This window comes from Rhipicephalus sanguineus, chromosome 10 (assembly GCF_013339695.2).
Source record: "Rhipicephalus sanguineus isolate Rsan-2018 chromosome 10, BIME_Rsan_1.4, whole genome shotgun sequence".
NCBI classification, from domain to species: domain Eukaryota; kingdom Metazoa; phylum Arthropoda; class Arachnida; order Ixodida; family Ixodidae; genus Rhipicephalus; species Rhipicephalus sanguineus.
Window position 1 is genome coordinate 115,974,549 of NC_051185.1, and position 26,087 is coordinate 116,000,635.

General features: G+C 46.1%; 1 protein-coding gene across 1 annotated transcript; it reads right to left on the reverse strand.

The window, feature by feature from the left end:
• Positions 1 to 10,895: 10,895 nt before the first annotated feature.
• LOC125760297 (uncharacterized) lies at positions 10,896 to 16,445 on the reverse strand. The gene is made up of 5 exons (XM_049420177.1): positions 15,889 to 16,445; positions 14,717 to 15,022; positions 13,265 to 13,582; positions 11,883 to 12,230; positions 10,896 to 11,119 (listed from the first exon to the last, which is right to left on the reverse strand). Exons 1-5 carry the CDS (start codon positions 16,004 to 16,006, stop codon positions 10,896 to 10,898), a joined length of 1,314 nt encoding a protein of 437 aa, XP_049276134.1. The 5' UTR covers positions 16,007 to 16,445.
• Positions 16,446 to 26,087: the final 9,642 nt, after the last annotated feature.

The window sequence follows — 26,087 nt, forward strand, 5'->3', positions numbered from 1 at the left end:
TTCCACAATACTGTGCTTGAAATCCTCTCAAACGACGCCCGTCCCTTGGGCTTCGCTACTGCGATGTCCGAGGTGCTGGCCTCAATTTTCCGCCTTGATGCCTATCAGTGTTCACATTCTTCCTGTTACCTACGCTTGATGTCAGTTCATATTACTTCATATTCGTCTCATACACTTTCCGCTTTTTTATCTCATGGAAGTATAACACAGACGAAGCGCTGGAGCATGGGATAGTCTCAAGAGACGAGGCGGTGTATGGAAAATGCCCGCGCCTCAATATACTATCGTTCCTAAAGGTACTCAAGGGTGTGTTACCTCTGGTGTTGCTGGAAGGAGATAAGAAAAGAACAAGGCAGAAAGGGTTACTAGAATCCCTTACTCTATTTCCTGATATATATTTGTAGTAATGGCGACCTTAATTTGAAACCAGACGCACTTCAAAACTGATGCTTCGGCAGAAGCAACAGTGCATAGGCCAAGTACATGGAGTAGGCTCTTTCGGAGGATTGGGTTGCCTTACAAAAGATAGCTACTTTGACTGTCACGGCACCATTGAGCCGAGCGCAAGCATACACGCACGGAACACTTAGTCAAATATAATGGCATGAAAGGCAGCGGCACAAACACGTGCAGTTTTGTCCAGTTAAAGGCGACGTCTGCCGGAAGCACTCTTGTTGGATTTTGGATATGTCCTTATGCTGGCGACTTTGGTCAGGCTAGTTCTTCCAGCTCAGCAAGCCACGTTATTACTGGTCCTCCATCACGCATCCTTATGGCGGACCCTGCGCGTCCTGTCTGTATCAATGGCGACACTTCATGGTTCCCTGAAGGCACTGCGGTACTTATTTGCACCGACCGTCTCCGGTTCCTCTGGTCTAGAAAACAAAAAAAAAAAGTCGAATGGTCCCTCACGCATTTCCCTAAGACGACTCGAAGGCGATTCTTTTTAGTCGATTATATTTATCATCTCCTCACTTTCCTCCCTCCCGTTCTAAAGCTTTCTGCGCCCCACGTCGTTAAGTACTGCCTACGGGATCGGATGCATTGAAAGCTTTCTACACTTCATGTGCTTTTGTAGCGCCTCAGTAATCGGTCCACCTTTGACCAGGCGTATTGAAAGGGTTTGCAGCGCAAGCATGGTAGTGCTGAAGGAAAGGCTTAAAAGCGAGAAACGGAAAGCAAAGAGGGACGACACGAACGCTGACTACCAACTGGTTTTATTGTTCACTACACACACGTACATATATACACAGAGGTAAAAACTTTTATCAAGCAGACGTCAGTAACGTGACACATTTCGGTGGCATGTCCGATAAAACTAAGGTAGAATGATAACTACTAACAGATTAACCCTTATCCAAAAGCGCGAATTCTTTTTCATTCAAGGCCACCGAAGGCTGGCTCACGCATTCACCATCGTATTTCCTAATGTAATACGCCGCAGCGATTTCTCGTGTTAGTTTGACTTTATGGCGTTCCAACACACTCCCAGCTTGAAATTGAGGCTGACAGCCGCAACTTTTGCAGTGCATCACAGGCGGCTACGTCACGTGATGGTTTCACAAAAATTGGCGACCTGTGACGTCGTTATGACGTCCTAAGTTCACATCATCATACGATAATTTTTTTAATCAGTCGTGTTCACGACAACGCCGCCGCTGACGCAGACGGTCACATCGGCGTTTGATGAGGTATCTAAGGCTTTCGCCTTAATAAAAGAAATTCCACGCATCTACACGAAGGGAGTCATGACGAGTCGGCGAAGCTCTGCGTATCATCGTATGGGTGAGTAACTGTAGGTTACCCGAGCTTTGCCCCATATAATACTAACTGAGTGACATAAAGTGACATAAAGCGTCGACCACAAAGCTAGATCCTAAAGTCCATAATATCTATGTTGAAGTCGCCGACTAGTATAAAAGCTTTGTGCTTGCAGGCGTTTATATTGTTTTGTCACAATTGTGATTTTTATTAGTTCAATGTTAAACGTTATATTTGTATTATGCGCGGTGCTTCACATGGTGCTGTGCCGTGAGCACGGACGCCAAACGGACGGACAAGCCTGGGCCTTAAGGTACTTCGCCCCTAATAACAGTCCTCCGGGGTAACTCTTTAAGATTGTCTCTATTCGCTTTCCCATTTCCCCTTACAAGCATGCTCTACCACTAGAAGAGTGTGTCACACGAGAAACCAACCTAAAAACAGCAGGAGCTCCCTGCCGCCCAAGTTCAAAATAACACAAGAATAAATGCTTAAGAGTAGACACAACATTCACAGCCCCGTCACTTTGTCCATATACCATCTTTTATTATCGAGTGATATTTTTTTTTTTTTTTTGATTGATTGATTGCTTTATTTCGTCACAGTACAGTGTAACAGGAGGCGGAGGGAAAAGCCGTAATGACGGCTTGAGGGATCCTCCGCCCCCTTTGTGAACAATGGCAGCAGCTGAAAGGACATCACAGTATCATACACTTTTTATACATAGCTTATACAACAAAGAAACCTGCTGCAATCTTCTGCACCCAAATAATTGCTACATTGCTTATACAGCAAAAAGAGCCGTTAATTCAGCGACACTTAAATGAGACACATCTATACCTTTGCTAATGTAATTATTTAGAATTCGCGGAAGAGTACATCGAAGCATCTGAAAACCATAATTAGTACGAAAGTAAGGAACGTTCCACATTTCTGTATTTCGAGTTTCATAAGCCTTTTCCTTTAAGCAAAGATTCGCCATATCTGTAAACAAAGAGTTTGAGCGTTTGCAGCTAAGACAGTACTCTCGTAGTAGTCTGTATTGATATAGGTCATTCACTTTGATTATCTTATATTTTTTAAACAGTGGGTCGCTAGGTGCTGAAACTATAGCGTTGTCTATCAGCCTCAGTATTTTCTTCTGTATCCTCAGTAATTTTGTTAAGTTTGTTTCTGTAGTTGTTCCCCAAACCAAATAGCAATAACTAAGATAAGAACTAAACAGTGATTTGTATATCAATAACTTCACCGAGTTGGGGATGAGGTACCGGATACGGCTGAATATTCCAGTTATCCGGCTTAATTTTAATTGAATATAATTGACGTGGTCATCCCATTGCAAAGAACTGGAGAAATGTACCCCAAGTACTTTCACTGACGTCACTATTTCTATATCTGAGCCTCTAAATACAATGTTATTCTCCAAAGTAACTTGTTGACCTTTCGAATGAAAACTACGGCTTTTGTTTTAGTTGCATTTATTTTTAACTTATTGTTACTTGTCCAGTTGTCTAACTTCTGTAAGACGTCATTAGCTTTATTAGAAAGGATAGCATCTGATGCTGACGGGACAAATATACTCGTGTCATCTGCATAGATAATAAACTTAACTTCTGGGGAGATATGCACAATGTCATTAATATATAAAGTGAACAATAAAGGGCCAAGAATGCTCCCCTGTGGTACCCCTGAAATTATATTTTTCTTATCTGATACTAAATCATTTATCGAAACAAATTGACATCTGTGCGCCAGATAGCTTTTAAGTAACATGAGTGGGAGCCCGCGAATGCCATAATGGTTTAATTTTTCAAATAAAATACCGTGGTGAATGTAGTCAAATGCTTGTGTGAAATCCACAAAAATTCCGACCACTTTATTTTTTGTTCGAACTGTTGTAGAATATATTCTTTTTGATCCAGTAGGGCGAGTTCTGTAGACTTGTGTTTTGGAAGCCATATTGCGATTTTGTCAGGACGTATTTGGTGCAAAACAGGATAAGCGACTAAAAATAATTTTTTCTAAACCTTTAGAAAATACGGGGAGAATAGATATCGGTCGATAATTTGCAACGTTATGCTTGTTCCCCTTTTTGTAGAGAGCTATTACGCGTGCCGTTTGCATTTTCGAAGGAAAAACCCCTGTCGAAATACAGAGATTGAATATGTGTGTTAGTGCTGGACTGATCAGATCGATAACATATTTCACTGGTTTTATTTGCATGCCATCGGCGTCGCAGCTACGACTGTTTTTTAAGCCGAGAAATACTGTGCGGACTTCTGGTTCAATAGTACCTGCTAAGAAAAACGTGTTTGTAGTTTCTGGACCCATAGTTCGGCAAGCAGCGGGTGATCTGTCGTTAAAGTCTCTGTAAACGAAGTAATCATTAAAAACATTGGCCATAGCCTCTCCACTGACAAAGTTTCCATCATGGAGTACCTCCTTAATTTCTTCTGTTTTCGGATTGCGGCCCACCATTTGCCGGCTTACCACGCGAAAATGCAGTGAAGACACATTCGAAGTTGTTCCGAGTAAAAAAAAAAATTCGGTCGGTCTGATTGAAAAGTGAACATTGAGTACCTTAATGTCGCATTACATGAGCGGCCAATTCCCTGGCATCCTGAAGGTCTCTGCTAGAGCACTGCACGGGCCCGGGCCCGGCCCGGCCCGCGGGCCGGGCCGGGCCGTCCGAAGCGTTTTCCGGCGGGCCCGGGCTGGGCTCGGGCTTGAAAGTGCGGGCCCGGGCCGGGCCCGGGCTTGAGGCTGCGGGGCGGGCCGGACTCGGACCCGTTCATTAAAAGGCGTAAGTCGGGCCTTCGAGCACACGCGAATGTTATGCATTCCATGGTCTAAGGTATACTGTGCCAAGCTGAAGTGACACGTATGTATATATTTATTAACAGCACTAACAATGGGCGAGATCACGGTTGTTCCCCATGGCAGGCATAAAGATTTCGGTCTTTTATTCGAGGTTGACACATACGATACATTTCATTTATATTCCTTGGTATTAGGTGCCGAAACCACGATATGATTACGAGGCACGCCGTAGTGGCACCGGATCAATTTCGACCACATCGAGTTCTCTAACGTGCACCTAAAGGTAAGTATATAAACGGGTGTTCTTGCATTTCTCCCCCACCAAATTGCGGCGGCCGCGTCCGCGGGAATCGCACCCGCGTCCTAGGACTTAACAGCGAAACAGCTTAACCGCTGAGCTACCACCGTGGGCAAAGCAACATTTCGATGCATGTACACACCGGATTTTCCGTCCGATCGCCCGCTACAAAGCGCACGGCATCATTAATAATCACCATCAACAACTAATACCCTCTAGCGGGCCCGAATCGGGCCTGGTCATGAACAAGCGCGCCCTGGATTAGTTTAGTAATGAACGCCCGGGCCCGGGCCGGGCCCGGGCTTGGAACGACGGGCCCGGGTCGGGCTCGGGCTGGGTACGGTCAAGTACGCCCGGGCCCGGGCTGGGCTCGGGCTTCATAAAGAGGGCCCGGGCCGGGCCCGGGCCGTAAAATCCGGCCCGTGCAGTGCTCTAGTCTCTGCTACTGCCGACAACTTTACAAGGAATAATATTTGTAAAGAATCCGAGAGCAACGAAAACAAATGAAGAAGGCCAAACAGGGGAGGCGAAGTGGTGGAATAGGTACCGGTATCGGCATGATCCAAGCGTTTCAGTCCGAAAATGAGACGCATGGTAATAATGTGAGTACAGGCCATTATTCCTCACTATCCCTCAAGAGGAACGTATATAACAGCTGCATCTTACCAGTACTTACCTACGGAGCAGAAACCTGGAGACTTACAAAGAGGGTTCAGCTTAAATTGAGGACGACGCAGCGAGCGATGGAAAGGAAAATGATAGGTGTAACCTTAAGAGACAGGAAGAGGGCAGAGTGGGTCAGGGAACAAACGGGGGTTAAGGACGTCATAGTTGAAATCAAGAAGAAGAAATGGATATGGGCCGGGCACGTAGCACGTCGGCAGGATAACCGGTGGTCATTAAGGGTAACTGACTGGATTCCAAGAGATGGCAAACGCGTGAGGGGGAGACAGAAAATTAGGTGGGTAGATGAGATTAAGAAGTTTGCAGGTATTACGTGGCAGCAGAAAGCACAGGACCGGGTTGATTGGCGGAACATGGGAGAGGCCTTTGCCCTGCAGTGGGCGTAGACAGGCTGATGATGATGATGACAGGCCATGTGTTGTGTTCTTAAGAGATGGAAGCAACATATATGGTAAAACGCTATAATTGTATGCAGGCAGTGCGCGCAACCCCAAGTATGAGTCTACCTATTTCGATCAACGAACGAAACCAACCCACACGTATTCTCTCTCCGGGGGGGATTGTGTGTGTGTATATATATATATATATATATATATATATATATATATATATATATATATATATATATATATATATGCCGAGTGTCCCAGAGGCATAAAATTTATGCGTTTTCCTGTACCGCATGGAATATTGTGACTACACATTATTCCTGGAAAAAAAAATTCACGAACGCGGCACCCTCTCAAAGTTCGCTTGATTGTGTTAATTATGCCTTATAGAAAAGTGTATATAAGTTCTGTTTTTGTCTGTTGAGCTTCGAGACTGCGCTTGCGCTACAACAGAGGTTCTATTTAGCTGTTCTCTTGAATAATTCGAATTTTTTTTTTGTTTCAGTGCCAGCTATATACTTTCAAAAACAACAAAAATCTTCAAATTTCGCAATTTTTTTCTGAAGCTAACTCGCACTCTCCCTAACCAATGTTAATACTAATATGATTTTAAACAAGCTTTCTTTTTTTTTCGTACAAAAATGTTTAGGGGTGAAATAAACCTAAAGTTTTTTGCGAGAAACATCGTGAAATTAGAGGAAATATGCGATTTGTAGCGTATTTGACCGTATTTTTTGTACTGATCCGTTTCAAGTAAAAATTCTGGTGATGCGGCGTTTGATATATGACTTCATTGCTAAGTGATGAACAAAGTTTATTGAAATGATTTTTTGTGTTAAGGAAGAAAATAATTTTTGAATATGACGCTCCGAACGCACCCTGCGTTTCTTTTTGTCGCAATTTCGCCGCAAAGCACGCGGTCGCTCTTGCAGCTAACACTCGGCACAGACGGCGACATGATGGGAGATGTACATCAGCGGCTCGTGGGTGCTCGAAAGTCCTGCGGCCTTGATGTCACGGTTTCAAGTAATGAATCCGTGTTACAATATGAGCTTGTTTGGCGGTCCCAATGTGAAGCATGGGCGCCAGAGAGCAGCTTACGGAATCGTCACATTGTGCTGCTACAGGGCCGTCTGCACAACTAGTAGGCCCATACCCAAAGAAATAACGCACATTGTAATACAGTTTTTAAATGCGAAGCATTTCTTAGCGAACCTCAGGCACTTTGGGCGTTTCTATCTACGTATCTATCTATCTATCTATCTATCTAGCCGTCTACGTTTGAGCGCTGTCCTGGTCGTCTCCATAACTTCTAATATACCAAAACTGGCAGAACAGGGAATCAGTGCTTGGGGAACAAGATTCACTGGTCATGACATGAATAACGCAAAATACCTGTCGCGTACGTCATGAAACCCTTTCTCTCAGTCACGTGTGGCACATACCCGCATACCAGAGTTTATGTTATGCGGATATGTGCCGCATGTGATACATAGTCTCAACCAGAACAGTGAACGCGAACACACACATTGACACGCAAGCAAAGTGATAATAATAATAATTGTTGGGGCTTTAATTTTGACTATATGGTAGTCTTTAACGTGCACCGAGGTCGTACAGTACACAGGCATCTAGCATTTTGCATCTATCAAAATTCGACCGCCGCGGCAGGGATCGAGCCCGCGACCTTCGGGTCAGCAGCCGAGCACCGTAACCGCTACACTACCGTGGCGGACACAAGGAAAGTGAGGAAGCTGAAGACAGAACATCCCTTGAAGACGCTCAACTACCATGCACTCGTTCAGGTGGTCCGCAACGTGGACCACGCGGATTACGCAAAAACCGGGGTCAGTGCTTCCTACAATAAATCTGCCGAGAGAACCAGGCCTCTCATCATTGCTGGTGACTGCAACATTGATCTATCAAGACCCAACAACGCCTGGCCTTTATACTGCGTGAAGGACGGCTTGAATGTGGACAGGGCATCAAAAGACCTCGCTGCCACGTTCAAGACGGGAGGCGTCATAGATCATTTCATCGTAAGAGGCATCCAGGATTTCCACCAGCTGTGCTATACCTCGCACTTCACTACACTTAGACCCCTCGTAGCCGCGATCACGAACGGATCCGATTAACAAGTCCGGTCCAGCTGCTGGTGCTTACTCACCACGGTGATGAGGACCTTGTTCAAGAACTGTCAAGAACCCCTTCTACACATACACATGGGTTCGTGAAATGTGCGTGCGTTGCCGTCATAACAGATAAGTATAAGCATAACAACTGTAACGCAACTATAACAAATACAACTGTGACTGTAACGTACGTGCAGTGCGCCTGCGTGTGCCAATCGGCTGTGTGTATCCAGGGGAACTTTGCTGAATGAAGCTTAGTTGCGAGAAACGCCTATCCTGTGCATTTGTGTTTCTTCTTTGTGCTGTTCGGATTCGCGATATCAAGTATTGAGGAATATAAGCACTACATGTGAGCTTACCGCGTCTGGTGATGGTAACACCCATGTTGCTGTTGGTATCGTCACGCAACTGTAAACAACTGGTTATATAATACATATGCGACTCTTCAACATATGAGTGTGCGTATGCCACTTCCACATTTCTCTAGCGCCATTCCGTAACGTTTCGCCACAGTCACCATCCCGCGCATGCTTCGCGTAACATCGATTCCTATGGGGCGTGGGATCTGCCAAATTTTTTGTTTTGTAAACTCGTTGTGCAGACTGCCCTACGCGATCCGCCAGAACCTAGCCATATGCAGCATCTCTCTAAAGCGAAGTTCCTCATTAACTTTGAACAACTGGGTTTAAACTTTAGTACATCGGTGTTTTTTCTTTCATTCATTTCGCCCTCATCAAAACGTAGCAGCCGTGGCTGGCCGGTAATCGAACCCGCGTCCTTCACCTTAATGGAACAGCACACGAGCCACTACGCCACCCTAGAGGGTAACATAGTGAGATGTTACTGCGTGGCACCATTTTACTTTTTGCTGTGAAGCATGGCATTCGACTGAAAAGCATGTCCCGTACATCAATAGGAACATTCATTGTTGATTCAGAAGTTTACTGCACGCACAGGAGAAGCAATGCAGATTACAGGCACATACAGATCGGCATCTCCGTGCTGCCATACACATGAACAACAGTTGTTCCGTTATCCCAAGAAAATTGAACGCTGTGAAATTCAAAATCGCTCAATTAACACCTATAGCAACGAGGCTTATAACACATTTGCGATAATACAGTGAGGCTTAAGGGTTGAGACAAGAAAAAAAAAAACAAGGCTTTATCCTTAATAAAGCTGCAGCTTACTCTGGAACCAGCATTGGAAGCCGAAGTTGTTGGTGAATGGGAGTTAATTGTGGTTGCAGCAGTACTACTTGGTCTATAGCAAGGGGGTGGCAGTCGTTGCTTAGCTAGTTGATTCCTACTGTCAAATTATGGTTTAGAGCAAAAAAAATGTGAAGAATGATTAGGCGGATGAAGAAGTTGAGCGCAAGTAGTGAACACTGTCCTTAATTACCTCAGCGGGGTTGAAATTCGGGCTTGTTGGTACATTATCGTCCAATAAAATTGCGCTTGTTGAATAAGTACACAAAACGCATGACACGAGCGCTTGTCGACACACGACACTATAGCGCCTGTGTCGTTTGCCTTCTTCTTGTACCCTTGTTGAAACAGCGCTATTTTCTTCGACCATATTGCTTACTTCTATCGCAATTCCTTGTTCTATTTTTTTGTTATTTCGCGCGCAGTGGCAAAAAATGTCTGTACCAATTTCTTTTGTGAGGTCGTTTTCTAAGATAACTACACTCTTTTAGCACAGTTCTTATCGCCCAACTCAACATCTCCGTCACTGGCAAACTGCAGCTTAACGCACCGCAAACCTGCAGATATGAACCACGTATAACGTGGGATTTAATGCAAACTCAAGGTAACGAATTTATCGGAAACCATCAATGGAAACAAAAACGCACAATAATAAAAGCCGGCATAGTTTAACACACCATGGCAATATTAACGTGAAATATCGCATATCTGCTGTGCGCAGGAGACAACCTCATGTAGGCACACAGGTGGATTTACTCTTATGTTACTGATAACGTGAACGAGCGAAGTACTCTGTGCAAAGCACTGAGAGGAACCGACAACTGGCCAGAAGGCTTGTGTTTAGACTCTGGTGGAAATGCCATGAGTTATATCGTGAGTTATACCGTGAGTAATAGTGACAGAATCAAGTATGATTTCCGCGATTTCAGCAGGATTATATTTTTAAATTGCGTTTAAAAGTAAAAAAAAGCAGCTATATCGCGCAGCCTAGCGGAAGGGCCTAGACGCTGCGCTATAAAGGCGCTATGTTTTTTTATACATAGTCTGATGCTCTTATGCGCAACATAATTAGTCATAAAGGTTAGGGTATGTATATTATTATCCTTCCCCGCTCTCTTCTGAGCTGCTTTTGAGGTAAAAGGAGTTGCCGCTGAGAAGTGGCGCTGCCATCGCGGCAAGTAGTGCATGGAACAGGTCATGGCGCATGCGCGCAGAGCTGCACGCATGCGCAGCCTACCGCAGCGCACAAACACGAACCGCTGTCGCGCTCACTTCCCACTGTTTGTAGCATGTGTTGTGTGTATACTACTTTATTGCAACCGTAGATCGAACAATTCTGTTTATAGGTATTTTACGGCGTTCTCCGAGTTACTATTTCGTGATTATATAATCTGACCGGTAGACTTTCCGCTGCGCCAAAGAAACCAGTTACCGTAAACATTGTTTGTCAATCCCTTTAAGTGCGAATTGTGCAGACAGTCTTGGTATAGCAATGTTTCAACACACCCGGTCCGCTTGGCGAAGAATCGGAGGCGCGAATGCAGCGAATGAGGCACATCGACGAGGTCGCCAATAGCAACGCGCACTGCAAGAGTACGGGGTGTCAGCTGCACGAAGCGTCCGAAGCGAGGTACGCCTTGTGTTCGGCGTGCTTTAGAGCTGCCGCGGCGTTCAGAAGCCGCGATCTCCTCCGATGATACTTGAACCACAGCACCGCTCCGACGGCCGCGGCTAAGCCTAACGTGGCCGCCGCAGCGCCGCAGACGATGACGATGATCGTGGTGTCCTTGGGCGCAGGCGTGGCGGTGTTCCGTGTCGATGCTAGCTCTGCGAAAAAAAAAGAAGATAAGCAGAGCAAAGTGAGACGCGTTGGTAAGCTAACATCACGAAAGGCAATGTTTGAAGCACGCATCTTTTAAATGTGGTGATAGACATAGGCGTACGCAGGGATCCCCTTCGGGGTGGGCGAATGTTCATCGCAGCGCCCCCCCTCCCTATCAAGTGGAAGTATGGGGCAGACATCGCCCCCCCCCCCTCGTCTTAGGTGACTAGGGGGGGGGGGCGGACCCCCTGCCCTCCCCTGCGCACGCCTATGGTGATACAGACATGGAAAGCTACAAAAGAAGGCACTTCAATAGATCCCAGCTCGTGATAATCATGGGGGCCGCTTGTTTCAGCTTCGCTGGTTACCCATTTGTACGGAGTACGTGGGCGGAGATTTTTATTGCGAAGCAGTCTGTATACCCAGGGCCGTAGTCGTAGTGGTAGCAGTGGTAGTATGGCTCGCGCAGGTCACGTGACAAGTGGGGGAGTGAATTAAGAAATAAATAAAACGAAATAAACTCCCTTGGCGAGAAGGAATTCCAGCCTGGGCCCTCACGGTCCGCAGGCAAGTATAACCACAGAGCTGTACACTCACGCTCGCAGAATCAGTTGTAAAGTGCGCGCCATTAAATCTAGCTGCTGATTTACGCCACTACGTAATCTCGCTAGCCAATCACATGCACTCGCCGTCTTATAGCTTCGCTGTCCAACGGCTTTCGCGGCGTGGAACTACTAACTTTTTTTCTTGATAAATCGAAGCACATACCCTCGCGTTCCTTGAGGGTCTGAGCCGGCAACAGGGTCCTGACGTAAGTGGCGAACGCGTTCGCTTCCGTATCCAGCCTCACCAGCACCAGGTAGTCCGTAGCCGGTTTGAGGCCGGTCAGGAAGAGCGGCTCCCTGCCGGTGTCGGTGGTCGTGACCCAGAATGCTCGCACCGACCGGTTTCCTGCCGTCGCGTCGAACAGTTCGATGCGTAGTCGGGTCTTGGTCGTTTTCGCATCGCGGTGCTCTCCAGTCCAGGCGCGACCATGTCGACGCGAAGAACACGTGATCGAGAACGAAGTGTCCGTGTAGTTCCCGACAGTGCAGTCCAGGCTGGATGCTCGTTCACCTGCAACACATGGTGAACGTCTTGACAATTTTGTCATTGTTAACTTAGGTTAACTTTTTGCGTGTTATTTTTCGCATGTCTCAATGAATGCAACAGACAACGAAGCTAAGGAAGGTATTAGGAACATTGATTGAATGTTTTAGCTGAAAGATTTAGTTATGATGTAAGTGGAAAGGAACGAACAATATTAATTGTTGGGGTTCTACATCCCATAACCAAGACATGATTATAAGGGACACCGTAGTGGAGGGCCCTTGAAATTTTGACCATCTAGTGTTCCTTAACGTTCACCTAAGTCTAAGTACACGCGCCTCAAGCTTTTCGCCTCCATCGAAATGCGGCCACCACGGCCGGGATTCGATTCCGCGACCTTCGGGTCAGCAGTCGAGCACCATAACCACTAGAACACCGTGTCGGGTCAGGAGAGGAAATGAAAGTGGATATGAAAACTCGACTTGCTGAAGGTAGGGACCGAACCTACTACTTCAGATAACGCGTAGCTCAATTGGTAGACTTATCCGAATATTGTAAGTTCAGTCCTTGCCTGCGGGAAGGTGATTTTCGCTCAACTTTAACTCATTTACATTTATGTGATATTTACTGCACTAGGATTAAAACATACATGTCACATATGCCTTTTTTAGCTTCATCGACTGTTGGATTAATTAGGATGTGTCTAAGAAAAAGAAGCGAGCACTTAATCAATCCCCCCACTTTCGTTTTGAAGTGTCCTGTAATTTTTATCACGTAAAATGCTGATTGGTCTCTTACAACAAATATGAATTGTATGTGTATAAGGCAATGTCATTCTCTAAAGGGCACATTTATTTTCAAGTCTTGGTCATTCAACTTAACCCCCACATGCTCAAAACCTTTACTGGATGATTACACATGTGCATTGAATAGCACTGTAGATAGCGTCTCCTTGCCTGAAACAGTGTTGCTTAATTGCGAAGGTACTTAGATATTTACAAAATCAGGAATTGACTTTAAAATTTGATAATTCTTACGCCGCAGCTGAAAGCGTTGTCTACAAGGCTCTCGCTGCGTGCCCACGGCGTTCCTCGCCCAGCAAAGCAGCGTGCCGTGAAACAAGTGCGCGTCGACCAGAACTTCTAGCTGGTTCGACCTCCTGAGTTTCGGAAGCCCTTCTCCTGAGTGGGCGTCCTGGGTTCTAATACTGGTGCCCTCTGTTCGCGTCACGTGACGCCTATTGCCGGCGTCGTCTTCGGCAATCCAAAAGAAGTGCAAGTCTTCGCCGGGATCAGCGCTCACGTCGCAGGTCACGTTCAGTTGCTCGTTGGGCCTCGCCGTCAGGACCCTGTCTCGATGGACGCCGCAACGTGGGGCGTCTGTAACAAGCAGGGTGCCGGATTTAGATTAGTTTGGTACTTCCTTATACTGCAATGTAAAACAGCGCAAAAAGACGAAGACACGAGATGGAGGACCACACAGGACAGGCGCTGCATCCTGTGTGGTCTGTCCCGTGTCGTCTCCCATCTCATATCTTCGTCTTTTTGCGCTGTTTTACAATGAAGTTAAACCAACTAGCCCAATTTTGCACACTGGTTCTTATACTCCTGTGTTTAACACGAAGTAAATGTGAAAAGGACTAACACAGACAGAGACAAGTTACAACTTTGCCCTAACGTTAATAAGGCGAAAGCCTTAGACGCCTCATCAGAAAAGTGGCCGTCGGTGTCGGCGCCGTCAGTGTCTACACGAGTGATGCAAAAAGTCATCATCACCAATGCTGATGTTGGGCCTTGTTGGCGTGACATAACATTGAAGCACTTGAAGGACAGGAACCCAAGAAGAACACAACACGAGCGCTCGTGTCGTGTTCTTCCTGTGTCCCTGTCCTTCAAGCGTTTCACTGTTATATCATCACGTGATGACGTCACGTGACGCCACTGATCGACAAAATTTGTGACGTCATCATGACGTCACGCAATGTGACATGACGTGATGATGTCATTTCATGACGTCATCGCTTTGTCAAAGCTGGGCCGATCACGGAAGTAGTGCGAAACCAGGTGACGTTGAGTAAGCCTCAAGGATCGGAGGCATTGTAAGCTTTCTGCGAAACACCTGGTTTTGCACTGCCTCCACGATCGGCCCACCAATGTTCAAGGGATGATGCCATGTGAGGGCGACATCATGTGACGTCACGGTATGTGACATCATAGTGTCGTCCTCATGAGGTCGCACATTTCGGCGATCTGTGTCGTCGTGATGACGTCATATGGTGAGGTCGTTGTGGGATGATTTTTTCGTCAATCTTGTTCATTCTTTCATTCAATATTTTATTCTTTGTTCCTTTCTGCACAAGAACACACAATGGAGCGAAGGCAAGAGGCTTAGATTTACTGCTACTGCCGACGACATTCTAATTTCGGGTTTGAATAGGCATCTAAGGCTTTCGCCTTAAAAGCCGTGGGTATACAGTTTTTCGTCACATTTGAAACGGAAGACAATGCACTCACGTCTGACACGGAGCTCCAGCGGAACGCTCTCCACGCTCTCGCCGTCAGCGGTGTTGGCCGTGCAAGTGTACCGTCCGGACTGTTCGGCGGTCAACCCTCGGATTACCAGATAGCGAGACGTGACGAAGGCATCGGATGGATCATCGTCGCCAGCGAGTCCCTTCATTCGCGCTCCCTCATGACGCCAGATGACCTCGATGACCTTGGAAGCAGCGAGCACCGAGCACTCCATGTAGACGTCCGCACCTTCGACGATGTGGCTGGAGTTGAGGCCTACGCCGAGGCGAATGCTAACCTCCGTTTTGTCTGCAAGATGAGAGAAAGAGAGAGAGAGAGAGAGAGAGAGAGAGAGAGCTCTTTATTTAAAGGCAGAGAATTTAGCCGGCGTGTGTAAATTCGGTGACTTGCTTCTCTGCGTGGGGAAGGGGATTGGGGACTGAAATACACAAAGCGAGAGAGAGATATATAGAAAAAAATAAAAAGCTAAAATAGAATAAAAAAGAGAGGTAAAAACACAAACTGAGTTTTTTTGCATTTTGGGTGGGGACGTGTGCCGGTAGTGACTTATTACGTGTTTTCGAGGTGCCATTAAAGTTTGCCGAGTAGACCGACGCTCTCTAAATATCTCAATAGTAGTTCCAACGCTTGCCTCTCTTGCGTGACGCAGGGTAAAGGGCCGGGCAGATGTTTTCGGGGCAATTGGAATACGCAATAGAAAGTGTATCACTCGGAAATTTCTCGTTACGTAAATTCATGCGGATTTTAACGTTAGTGTTTAATGTTGATAAACTCCAAATTGGACTAAGAATGACGCTGTAACGGGCGATAAAACTCCTTGGATCTCATGCTAAGGTTGGAACTTTAGTGACGTGAAACAGCAGAATTTTGAAAAGCACCGAACACAGGACCAATGTACATGGGAGCAATATACACATGTTCAATGCAAGCAGGTTCTCTGCACGCCGGAGCGAGGAAACGCAGGGCAGAACCAAACAGGGTCGATGCACACAGGAGCAAGGAAACACAGGGCAGAATAAAATTCATTATGTTTAAGTGGAAGAATCTGACAAAGCATCCTTTTTTTTCAAGCGTCGGCGAAGTAGGTACTGCGTTCAGGATATTGAGTTCACTGCTGCGTTTCAGGCCTCCTCGACCTCATGCCCTTGACTTACGCGACATGTCCACCTTGAGGAAGCGGCTCAGCACCCCTCTGCTTTCGGGTAGATTTCCGTTGATTGCCCGGCACTCCAAGAGCTGTCCCGACTGAGCCGATGCCGGAAGCAGGAGCATGCTGGTGGTCACGTTGCCCGCGGACACACTACGACTGAAAGATGGGTCTATTGCAATTCCGTCCAGGAACCACGTGACGTTTGCTGCCGGCCGGCTTCCAGTGGCTTCGCACTCGAAGCTCTTGGACTTCGAGAATGGAGACGGCGAGCCAAAGGATATCGTAGCCGTAGCCTCGCGGCCCTTGGCGTCGCGGTCGGACAGTGCCAGACCTGGGCCAAATGTGGTAGCGATGGTGACATTCTTGGCTGGTGGCGAGTACTTCGTAGCTGCACTGGACGATTCCACCGAGTCTGGAGTGTTGTCAGTCTGCTGAGAAGGCCAGCTCCAGATGGTTACATTCGTTGGAGCCACTGGGACGAAGGGAAGAAGAAAAAGTTGTCGCGGCTGTGAACGTCTCCCGCAAAACTACCCCTTAAATCCAGCGTAAAATCAAGGGCAGAAGAAAAGTCGAGGCTCACGGAAAGGGTTCAACTTAAATTAAGGGCGACGCAGCGAGCCGTGGAAAGAAAAATGACAGGTGTGGCTTAAGAGACAAGAAGAGAGCAGAGTGGTTCAGGGAACATAGACTGATGATGACGATCAAATCAAGCGTTTTTGAACCATCATCATTAATATCATCATGCTTGTTCTACTGCAGGCCGAGCGCCTCCCCGAATCCCCTGCAATTTACCCTATAGGAAGGAGAGCATGCAGTCGACATCTACGTCATTGACTCTGGAAAGAGTGTCCTTAGATGCACTGATTGAAATGACGCAGAAGTCAAGGGGAAGCCTTAGGGTATGAAGCGGCGCAAAATCAAGAAGCACGGAATATTTCCCACAAGAACTCTTGTCGAAGTTCTTGTCTCTTGATCAATGTCTCTTGACAGTGAAAATAAGTACATCGTCAAAAGAATTTGCACAACACACAGGTCGATATGTTTCTGACATTATTAAGTAAGTGTCACGTTGAAGTAGGCCGCTAACGGGTGCTGCGAACATGGCAGTGGATACCTGAGAGTTGCAGTCTTTGAAGGAAAAGTAAAAAAGGAAAACAAATCGAATAGCAAGCACGCCTGACGACCGATCACTCGGGAATCGTTCATATAACATTTACAAAGCGCGCAAGCCTGGACGGGAAGCATCATTTATTGGTCTGCGGGGAATGCGGGATTCTTTCGTTTTCTGAAAAGGGTCTGTCATTTCTGAGATAGCGCCGTGGCGTCCTTCTTTGTGATCTTCCTCAATGATTTAATGCCGTCAACGGCGACAGATACAGCGCAATCATGCAGCATGCTGCAGTTTTCATGCAGTATGCTGCAGCTTTCATGCAGTATGACATATCATGACGCGAAACCATCCAAATAAGAGCGTGAACGGAGCTGTAAGGGATACCTCCGGATATGGAAACGCAGGTGCCGTGCAGTGATAAAATATACATTTTGCTAGGAAAATTGAGAGTAAGGCCCGGTTTCTACAATATGCACATTAGCAAGAAGAAGAAACCGAGTGTGTTACTCTTTCCGGCCAGTCCCGACGTATTTGACTCTCTTAAAAACGTATATGTCAAATCTCTTTTGTGTTTCACGATTCTCCGAAGAGAAAATAGCGACCTCCTGGGCGAGTTCACCTGTCTCTTTCAAGAGAGTTATATGCGTGTCAATTCGCGACTCGCAAAAAATAACTCTTCTTTTTCTTCGTGTTGAAAAAAAGCTCTGACGCTATCATCATTGAGCATCCATGGTAATGATAGGTAAAGTGCATTGATACATATGCACTCCCATGTTCTGATCACAGGCGTCTTATTGGACCCTGCTCGGTAGCTTAGCAAGCAAGATGTCGCGTTGGTAATTTGGTGAACACGTTTACGATTTTTGGTCACGGCGGCCGAGTTTCGATGGGGACGATATGCAAGAACGCATTTGTACATATATTTAGGTGCACGGTACAAAGCTCCAGGTGGTCAAGATTATTCCAGAGCAGCCCCCCCCCCTTTCCGCCCTGCGGCGTACTTCATAATCACATCGTGGATTTTTCAGGCGAAACAAGAGAAATCATTATTATGCTACAATTTACAAGGACATACAATGGCCCACTCTAACAAAACAGGCATATGTTACTATTTTCGACGAGTTCCCTAAGCTCACCTCCCCCCCCCCATGATCCTGCCTCTAGTATCCTATTCGCAGTGATGCCTTTGACGTAAGGGTCGCAAGCAAAACGCAACGTCCGAGACGACAAAGATGTGTCCACTGGCTGCTCCTGGGCATGCTCCTCGCGTTCATGGTTGTTCTGGCTGCGCTACTCAGAGGTAGCAGCTTCATTTGATCGCTTCCTTGTATAGAGTGACGCAGTAATCTGCGTCGTTAGCTTCGCCTGAAGTGCTTTACATAAGCACAAACGCTGGACGTGATGAGAACACGAAACCTACCGATGAACGTGCCAGGCACGAGGATTCGTTGTTGGTCGAGTAACTGGGATACTGTATTTTGATTGGTCCCACTCAAGTGGTACTGAGGCTCGTATTGTACACTGGCCAAGGTGTCTGTGGGACCGGTAATACAGATTCCGCTGCGTCGCGAAAGATAGACTGGATCGTCCGACAGATTGCCTGTTTTTAGTCTTCTGCGCTCTGTGGTTAGCAGATGTCTCCGATTAGAAGTTGTCGAGCAGAAACCATATCCGGTCATGACGTTATAATAAAATATCACCCCCGGGGCAAATATAATCTTCCTTACTTAAACGCTTGTAAAGAGCAGAAATGTCACAGATCAGCCACTCGATGCAACTGAATGAAGGTCGTTGCATATTAAAAGAAGTGCAAATTCTCGGTACCGAGCAAAGAGAACTTCGATCAATTGCCTTTGACTTTTTTAGGAAAATTGCGGACATAAAGAGAGCGCTTAAACAATACAAGTTAATTCTTTACGAATCTTTAACTCTGAGCAAAGAACTTATGTCGCGAAAGCATCGATGATATCGCGAAAATTTAAACGCCAGTTCTCCATCTGTAAACTTCGCCAGGTGAGAGCATCTACAAAGACAAAACATTCATTTGATTGCAGTTTACGCGAAAGTGGTCAGATGTTTAGGGAAGGTTTTGCAAAAAGCGACATATTATAAGGCAAATTAGGAGTGGTGCCGAACGCGTCATTATTGTTCGCTTCAGACGTCTTAATTAGCACGTTCTTTCGCAAACATTTGACATCACCTTTTCGTGTCATCCACTTAGAGCTGCGAACCTGGCACGGGAGCTTTCATCACGTTTTGGCATAAGTGCTGACAAGCAAAAAAAAAGTCATTACATATTATAGCTCCCGTAAATGAACACATCATAACTGAATTCCATATTTGGTGAAAGGTGAGATCTCGCTTTATATGGCGATAGAGAGAGAGGCATTTGAGAGAAATCAGGCAGCTTAACTGGAAGAGAATCCGCAAGTGTTACATCGTTGGCAGCTGAGCTAGTCGGTTCTCGTGAATACTGTGAAACATTGCACTGGAGAACAGAGACAGGGGCAAGATAGGAAGACGCACACAACGCTAAATCTTTGTACTGGCGTGCGTGACTTCGTATCCTGTCCATGTCATTTTTTGCCAGTTCAATGTTAGGAAGAGAAGCTATTAGTTTCCTACTCTACATGTCGAATGCTCACGGTATAAGTCGAGGAGCACTGTAGCGAATCCCGGTAGCGAGACGTTGCTAGTCGCTAGGCAGGTTGCGTTAGAGTGTAGATCACGACGAGTCAGTGGACCCAGAGTGACGAGGTTCTTCCAACCGCCGTCCGAGGTCGCTACTGTTCCGCGCACCGACCTCAGTTGCGTGCCGTTGTGGTACCACGTGAGCGTCACATCGTGGTCGCCTGAAAAAATCGCGCGATGTTGTGGTCACACTCGGCTATTCTTCCTCTAGACGTAAACAATCTTCGTAATATCTTGCGGCATAAAGGAGGGCGTCTCTTGAATACGTCGATATATACAGAACTTCACGAAAACGGTGGCGGCGAAGTAGTTAGTCCTGTAAAGCACTTGCAGCACGTTTTCAATGACGTGAACACCAGTTTGGGAGTTCGCAATTTGAATTATTTCTATTACAGTTGATCGTTATAAAATGCTTGACCAGCGTTTTGAACATCCAAGTCACTATTTGTGGCTTCTGACTAGGAGTTGTTCGTTGATGTGAACACATTAGTATTTAAGACCTCATAGAAGTTGACGTTTAACATATACTTCCAAAAAAATTACTGTGTTTGTCGACACCAAGATTACACGTCATATAGCGAAAGTTTCCCTCGTGCAGTAAAATAAACTTTCTAGTTTTGCCCGCCTGAATACAATGGAGTGTTCAACGTAGATACGGTCCACCCTGTACATTCGAGCACTTTCAACGTGCAGGAACGCACACATGACACGATGAATTGCGAGAGAGTGAATATCAATTATATTTTGAAGGGGACTAATGAAGTAGAATATGAGAATCTACCTGTCCATAGCAGGCACAGAAGAATAAACTTTACATCACGCTGGCGAATAACTCAAAACATGAGAGTTTGTAGTGTGAAAATTAGCATTCATTACGGATACATACACGTTTCTATATCACAGGTCAGCCGTACGGTGTCGCCTTCAGCGTAGGGGCCGGCTGTCTCCTTGAATGTGGCACCCCTCGCGTCCTTGATGCTGGGAGGGCACGCCTGCGCTGTTGAAGGGCACAAGCCAAAAAGCCTATAGCAAGTGAGTAATCCTAAGAAGTGTCAGATCAGTAGTTAATGATGTTACTCCGTCTAACCGACCACATTGTGGTAGTTTTATTTTATTTATTTTTTTTTCACAGCTGCCCAAGAACACTGCTGTAACGCAGTAGGCATCACACAGCTACAAAAGTATTCGCGTCACTGAAGCTGGCAGGTTCTCTTGTCGGAACGTTTGGCTTCGGCGACATTTTCCTGTTCAATGATTCCTCACAGCGTGAACGCTTTTGTTGTTAGAAAGAAGTGCCCTGTCGACGTGGCTAAATGAAACTTCTTGAAACTAGTCGATCGTCTAAAATATATCTTTGTTAAAGTGACGCCGCTCAGTGAGTTATGATAGTGCATCGGAGTAAAGTTCACGAGATTATGGAACGGGGAATTTCAAGAACTCCGGCGAATAAAGGCGCGCTTGTCAGACGGTAAAGCGTAAACCTGTCAGTCTTACTTTTGAGCACCAGACTGAAAAAATTACACCATCTCCCGCTAAAGGGGACCGATAGGCGATGCGACGCCGGAGCACTCGCACGCTCGCGTTCCGTTGGCGTTCGTTGGGCATGCTACCGACCTCGCGTCGTGGAACGCGAAGAGGAACACTACGCGCGTCGTGTCTTCCCTCTAGCCTGGCCGGCAATTCTAACAGGGCGAGCGGGGAACGCGGTCTACAGGCGCGCTGGAGGGGAGCAGCGTAGGAGAGGAGAGAGAGGGGGAGGGGACGCGCATGCGCTGGCGCTCATGGCGGCGCTGCACAGGAGAGAATTTCGGCATGTCGAGCCCGCATTTCACAACCGAAGCAAGCGCTGGACTGAACGCGCGCAGCGCTCTACCACTTGAAGGAGAGGAGACTAGAGGAGGAGAGTTGCGCATGCGCCGCGAAAGCAGAAGCGAGAACGCAGGAGAAGTGCAAGCAGGTGCTGGTAGAGAAGTGGAGAGAGTAACGCGCAGCTGTTGGAGAGAGGGAAGGAGGAGAATTGCGCATGCGTAGTGAGTGCGGACTAGCACGCCGCGGGACATACCCCTGAGCAAGAGATGCCTTCGCATCTAAAAGGGCGTATTCACTCAAGTCATAAACTTAGGGTGTTCTGCTGCTGACCCAAAGGTCGCGGGTTCGATCCCGGCGGCGGCGGTCACATCCTAGATGGAGGGGGAGATGCTAGAGGCCTTTTCACTTAGATTTAGGTTATCGGTAACCAACCCCAGATGGTCGAAATTTCTGGAGCCTTCCACTACGGCGTCCCTCGTAATCACATCATGGTTTTGGAACGTGATACCCCATGCATATTTTCCAGTAATGGGCAAAGGTATATTACCATTAGTATTAACTTTAGCAGCAGCAGCAGTGGTAGTAGTAGTGGTAGTAGTGGTCGGATAAGTAATAATGTGGATATTTCTGCGCTATCTTCAACAAGAAAAAAAATGAGCGACCGATATTTGCATCCCTACGGTTATAATTATGTTGATGTAACATAAATAGACGCACAACCAACGTAACGGCGCCAAGCACGGCTCAAATGAGGAAAACATTAATTCCAGATCATTAGCAGTTCACAATACGCGACCGTTCTCATTATGAACACGGCAACAATTAAGAAGAGCTGTCACGCTTCCAGTACAGATTAGTGGTATATCTTGCTAAGGATATTTTCACCTCGATCAATACCTGAGTTTATACATGAAAAGAATTTATTTTTCGGAATCACGCTTTTGTTTCTATTTCTTCGGTGATAAAAGTATGTCAACTCACTTAAAAAGTGAAAGTTTGTCCAACTTTACTCAGATCTAACAGTATGGAGAGCTGGGCGAGTTGGTTTGAGGACATTCTTGGAAACATTTCGGCGCGCACACAAAAGACGAAAACGAAAGGCCAGAAGACAAACGGGCGCGAACTCACAACTAAGTTTATTGAAGGAAGTACACGAAATATATAACCCAGGGTAGCTCAAGAGCGCATGTGCGTAAAAAGAATCAAACAAACAAACAAGCAAAACATAAGGAAACATAAGAAAAAACACATCATGACAGTAATATTGCAGAAGTATCTACATCGTGCAGCAGATTTTAAAAGTCAAGTGCTACTCAAAAAGGTGAACTCCTTGTCAGTTAGTGCAATCGATGGGTTGCTTACGCATTTATCAGCACACCTTCTAATGTGGAAAGCTTCAACTATTTCCCGAGTTATCTTGTCTTTATGATAAAACAAAATGTTAGTATCACACCACACAGGATGACATTGGCAGTTCCTGCAATGCTCGGCTAGATGGGAGTTATTACTATTATCCAATGACTTCATATGTTCATTAAGGCGAGTGTTGACGCATCGGCCAGTCTGACCTATATACACTCGACCGCAATAAATAAACTGCCCCTATCCTGCACCTCACGAACTTTCCGCTTTCTTTTGAAAGGCAAACACATTTATTCTTCTTGATTTTTTTGTCGAATTTTTGATACCCCGCTATCATTTACGAATGATAGCGGGGTATCAGTTGCCAACTTTTTGGAAATCTTGTCCTTTTATTTAAAATCTACATTCGTTGGTTGGCAAAGTGAAATGTTTGTCCAGAATTCAGGGGTCTGCATTGGCTCAAAAGTAGCCCCCGTTCTTAGCGATATTTTCATGGCCAGAATAGACAGGAATATTCATAAAGGATTGCTTGGTTTGGCTAAAAAGGTTTTTCGGTTTGTCGATGATTTTTTAATTATTTCTGAGAAGGACGTGCAAGGCAGCAATGTTGTGAATGCTTTGAAGGTGTTTAGGGAATATGGGATGGGTCTCAAGTTCACACATGAGGTTGCCCAAAATAATCAGTTGCAGTTCCTAGACTTAACACTGCACCTACAATCAGGACACACATGCTGGCTGTATAATCCTCGGTCAGTAAAATCTCTTCTGAACTATAGCTCAGGCCATTCCAAAATTGTAAAGAATGCAATCGCATTGTCTTGTCTGAGGAGTGCCTTGTCGAAGTCATGCATTCATACCATGAGTTTAGCATTTTCACGTCAAATCAACCGTCTAAAAATGGCTGCATACCCAGACAATGTTGTACGCAGAGCTGTTGAAAAGATTATTAAGTTTTTAAAGGCTAGATCAGAGCATAGTTCTACAAAGAAAAACCCGCATTTCCCCGCAGGGGAGTATGAGGAAGTGCGAAGCACGGGGTGATGCTATGAGGGGGCGCGCGCGACTAAACTGCAGAGCCGAGCGAAGGAGACGACAGCGAGAGAGCACGCGTCAGCCGACCCACGGAGGTCTGGCCGTTTTTAAGTGCAAAGCACTTTTACTGATGATGATGATCTGTCTTCCGAACTCGTTCCAAAGAACCCGCAACGCGTTCAACTTGTTGGCGGCGTTGCGCACGCCCGAGATGGGGCTCAGGTTGTTGTCGAACCACAGTCGATCGCACACCGCGCAGCTATATCCGAAGCTGCGGTCCAGGAAGCCTCGCTTGAAGCGCGCGTCCGGCCGATCGAATTCGAGGGCCCGCGTTCGCTCACGCATCGCGCGTCCCCGCGCCAGATCGGCTTCGGGGTGCTCGGCTCGCTTCGCACGCTTTCGTTCGGCGTCTCGCCGCCGGCCTTCATCACCACAGGCAATGCGCGGGGCGCGCGCAGCCACGGAGCGGAGGGCGGAGCGCGCGCAGTCACGTGGGGCGTGACGTCGCTGCGCCGTTGCTACAGACGCTCCTCTCCGCTCCTCGCGCCGTTGCTATGGGACGGCGGATTCAGGGTCGCTTATAAAGTGCATTCGCACTTAAAAGACACTCAACGCAAACGCTTCGCTGCTTTACCTTACATACATCGTTTTTCCCATCAGCTAAAGCACATAGCCAATCGGTTCGGTGTAGAGGTTGTTTTCAGTGCACCCAATAAGATTCAACGTATCTGTCGTGCGGTGGACCAAACATTCGACAAAAAAATCAAGAAGAATAAATGTGTTTGCCTTTCAAAAGAAAGCGGAGAGTTCGTGAGGTGCAGGATAGGGGCAGTTTATTTATTGCCCTTAACCTGCCGTCGTGTGTATATAGGTCAGACTGGCCGATGCGTCAACACTCGCCTTAATGAACATATGAAGTCATTGGATAATAGTAATAACTCCCATCTAGCCGAGCATTGCAGGAACTGCCAATGTCATCCTGTGTGGTGTGATACTAACATTTTGTTTTATCATAAAGACAAGATAACTCGGGAAATAGTTGAAGCTTTCCACATTAGAAGGTGTGCTGATAAAAGCGTAAGCAACCCATCGATTGCACTAACTGACAAGGAGTTCACCTTTTTGAGTAGCACTTGACTTTTAAAATCTGCTGCACGATGTAGATACTTCTGCAATATTACTGTCATGATGTGTTTTTTCTTATGTTTCCTTATGTTTTGCTTGTTTGTTTGTTTGATTCTTTTTACGCACATGCGCTCTTGAGCTACCCTGGGTTATATATTTCGTGTACTTCCTTCAATAAACTTAGTTGTGAGTTCGCGCCCGTTTGTCTTCTCGCCTTTCGTTTTCGTCTTTTGTGTGCGCGCCGAAATGTTTCCAAGAATTTACTCAGATCACTCAGACAAAAAAATCAAGGCAGCTTCGCAATAGTGGTGCCAAGCCTGAAGGAAGTGCGGAGCCGGGCGGCCTTCCTTGTTTCTCTTTTTTTCCCTTTTTATTTCTTCATCTGTTTCCTTTACTATCTTCTCTCTATTTTCGCAATTTTGTTTTGTATATGTCTATTTTTATGTATTTCTTTTTCTCTGCGTATATTTATTTCTTTCTCGCTCTTTCTCTCTTTCTTTATTCTTCTTGGATTTCTTTCTTTCTTTCTTTCTTTCTTTCTTTCTTTCTTTCTTTCTTTCTTTCTTTCTTTCTTTCTCTCTTTCTTTCTTTCTTTCTTTCTTTCTTTATTTCTATCTCTCTATTTCTCACTTCCTCTTTCTTCTATCTCTTTCTCTTTCTGCGTATATATTTCTTTCTTTCCGTCTTTCTTCCATTTCTTTCTCTGTCTGTCCTTTCTGTGACATGCTTTACTTTCACCCCTCCGCCCCCTTCTCCTCATCCTGACATCTCTCCTTCTCATCCTCACTCCCCTTTCCCACCCCCTTAGTATACTATACTATACAAGGCTATATTATGCTCTGCTAGCATGCCTGGACAGCCGAGTGGTTACGATGCTCGCCTTAGGATCGGCGTTACACGGGTTCGAATCCCGCCTCATCATTTCTTTTTTTCGACGAGAATTTCTGTCTCTTCCTTTCTATCGCTTTCCTCTATGCACCTAGGCTACTGGTTCTCGTTCCACTTATGTAAATGCCACTAGATAACAGATGTGAGAATTTCCGTTTCATTGTGCCCTATATTTCCTGAGAAAA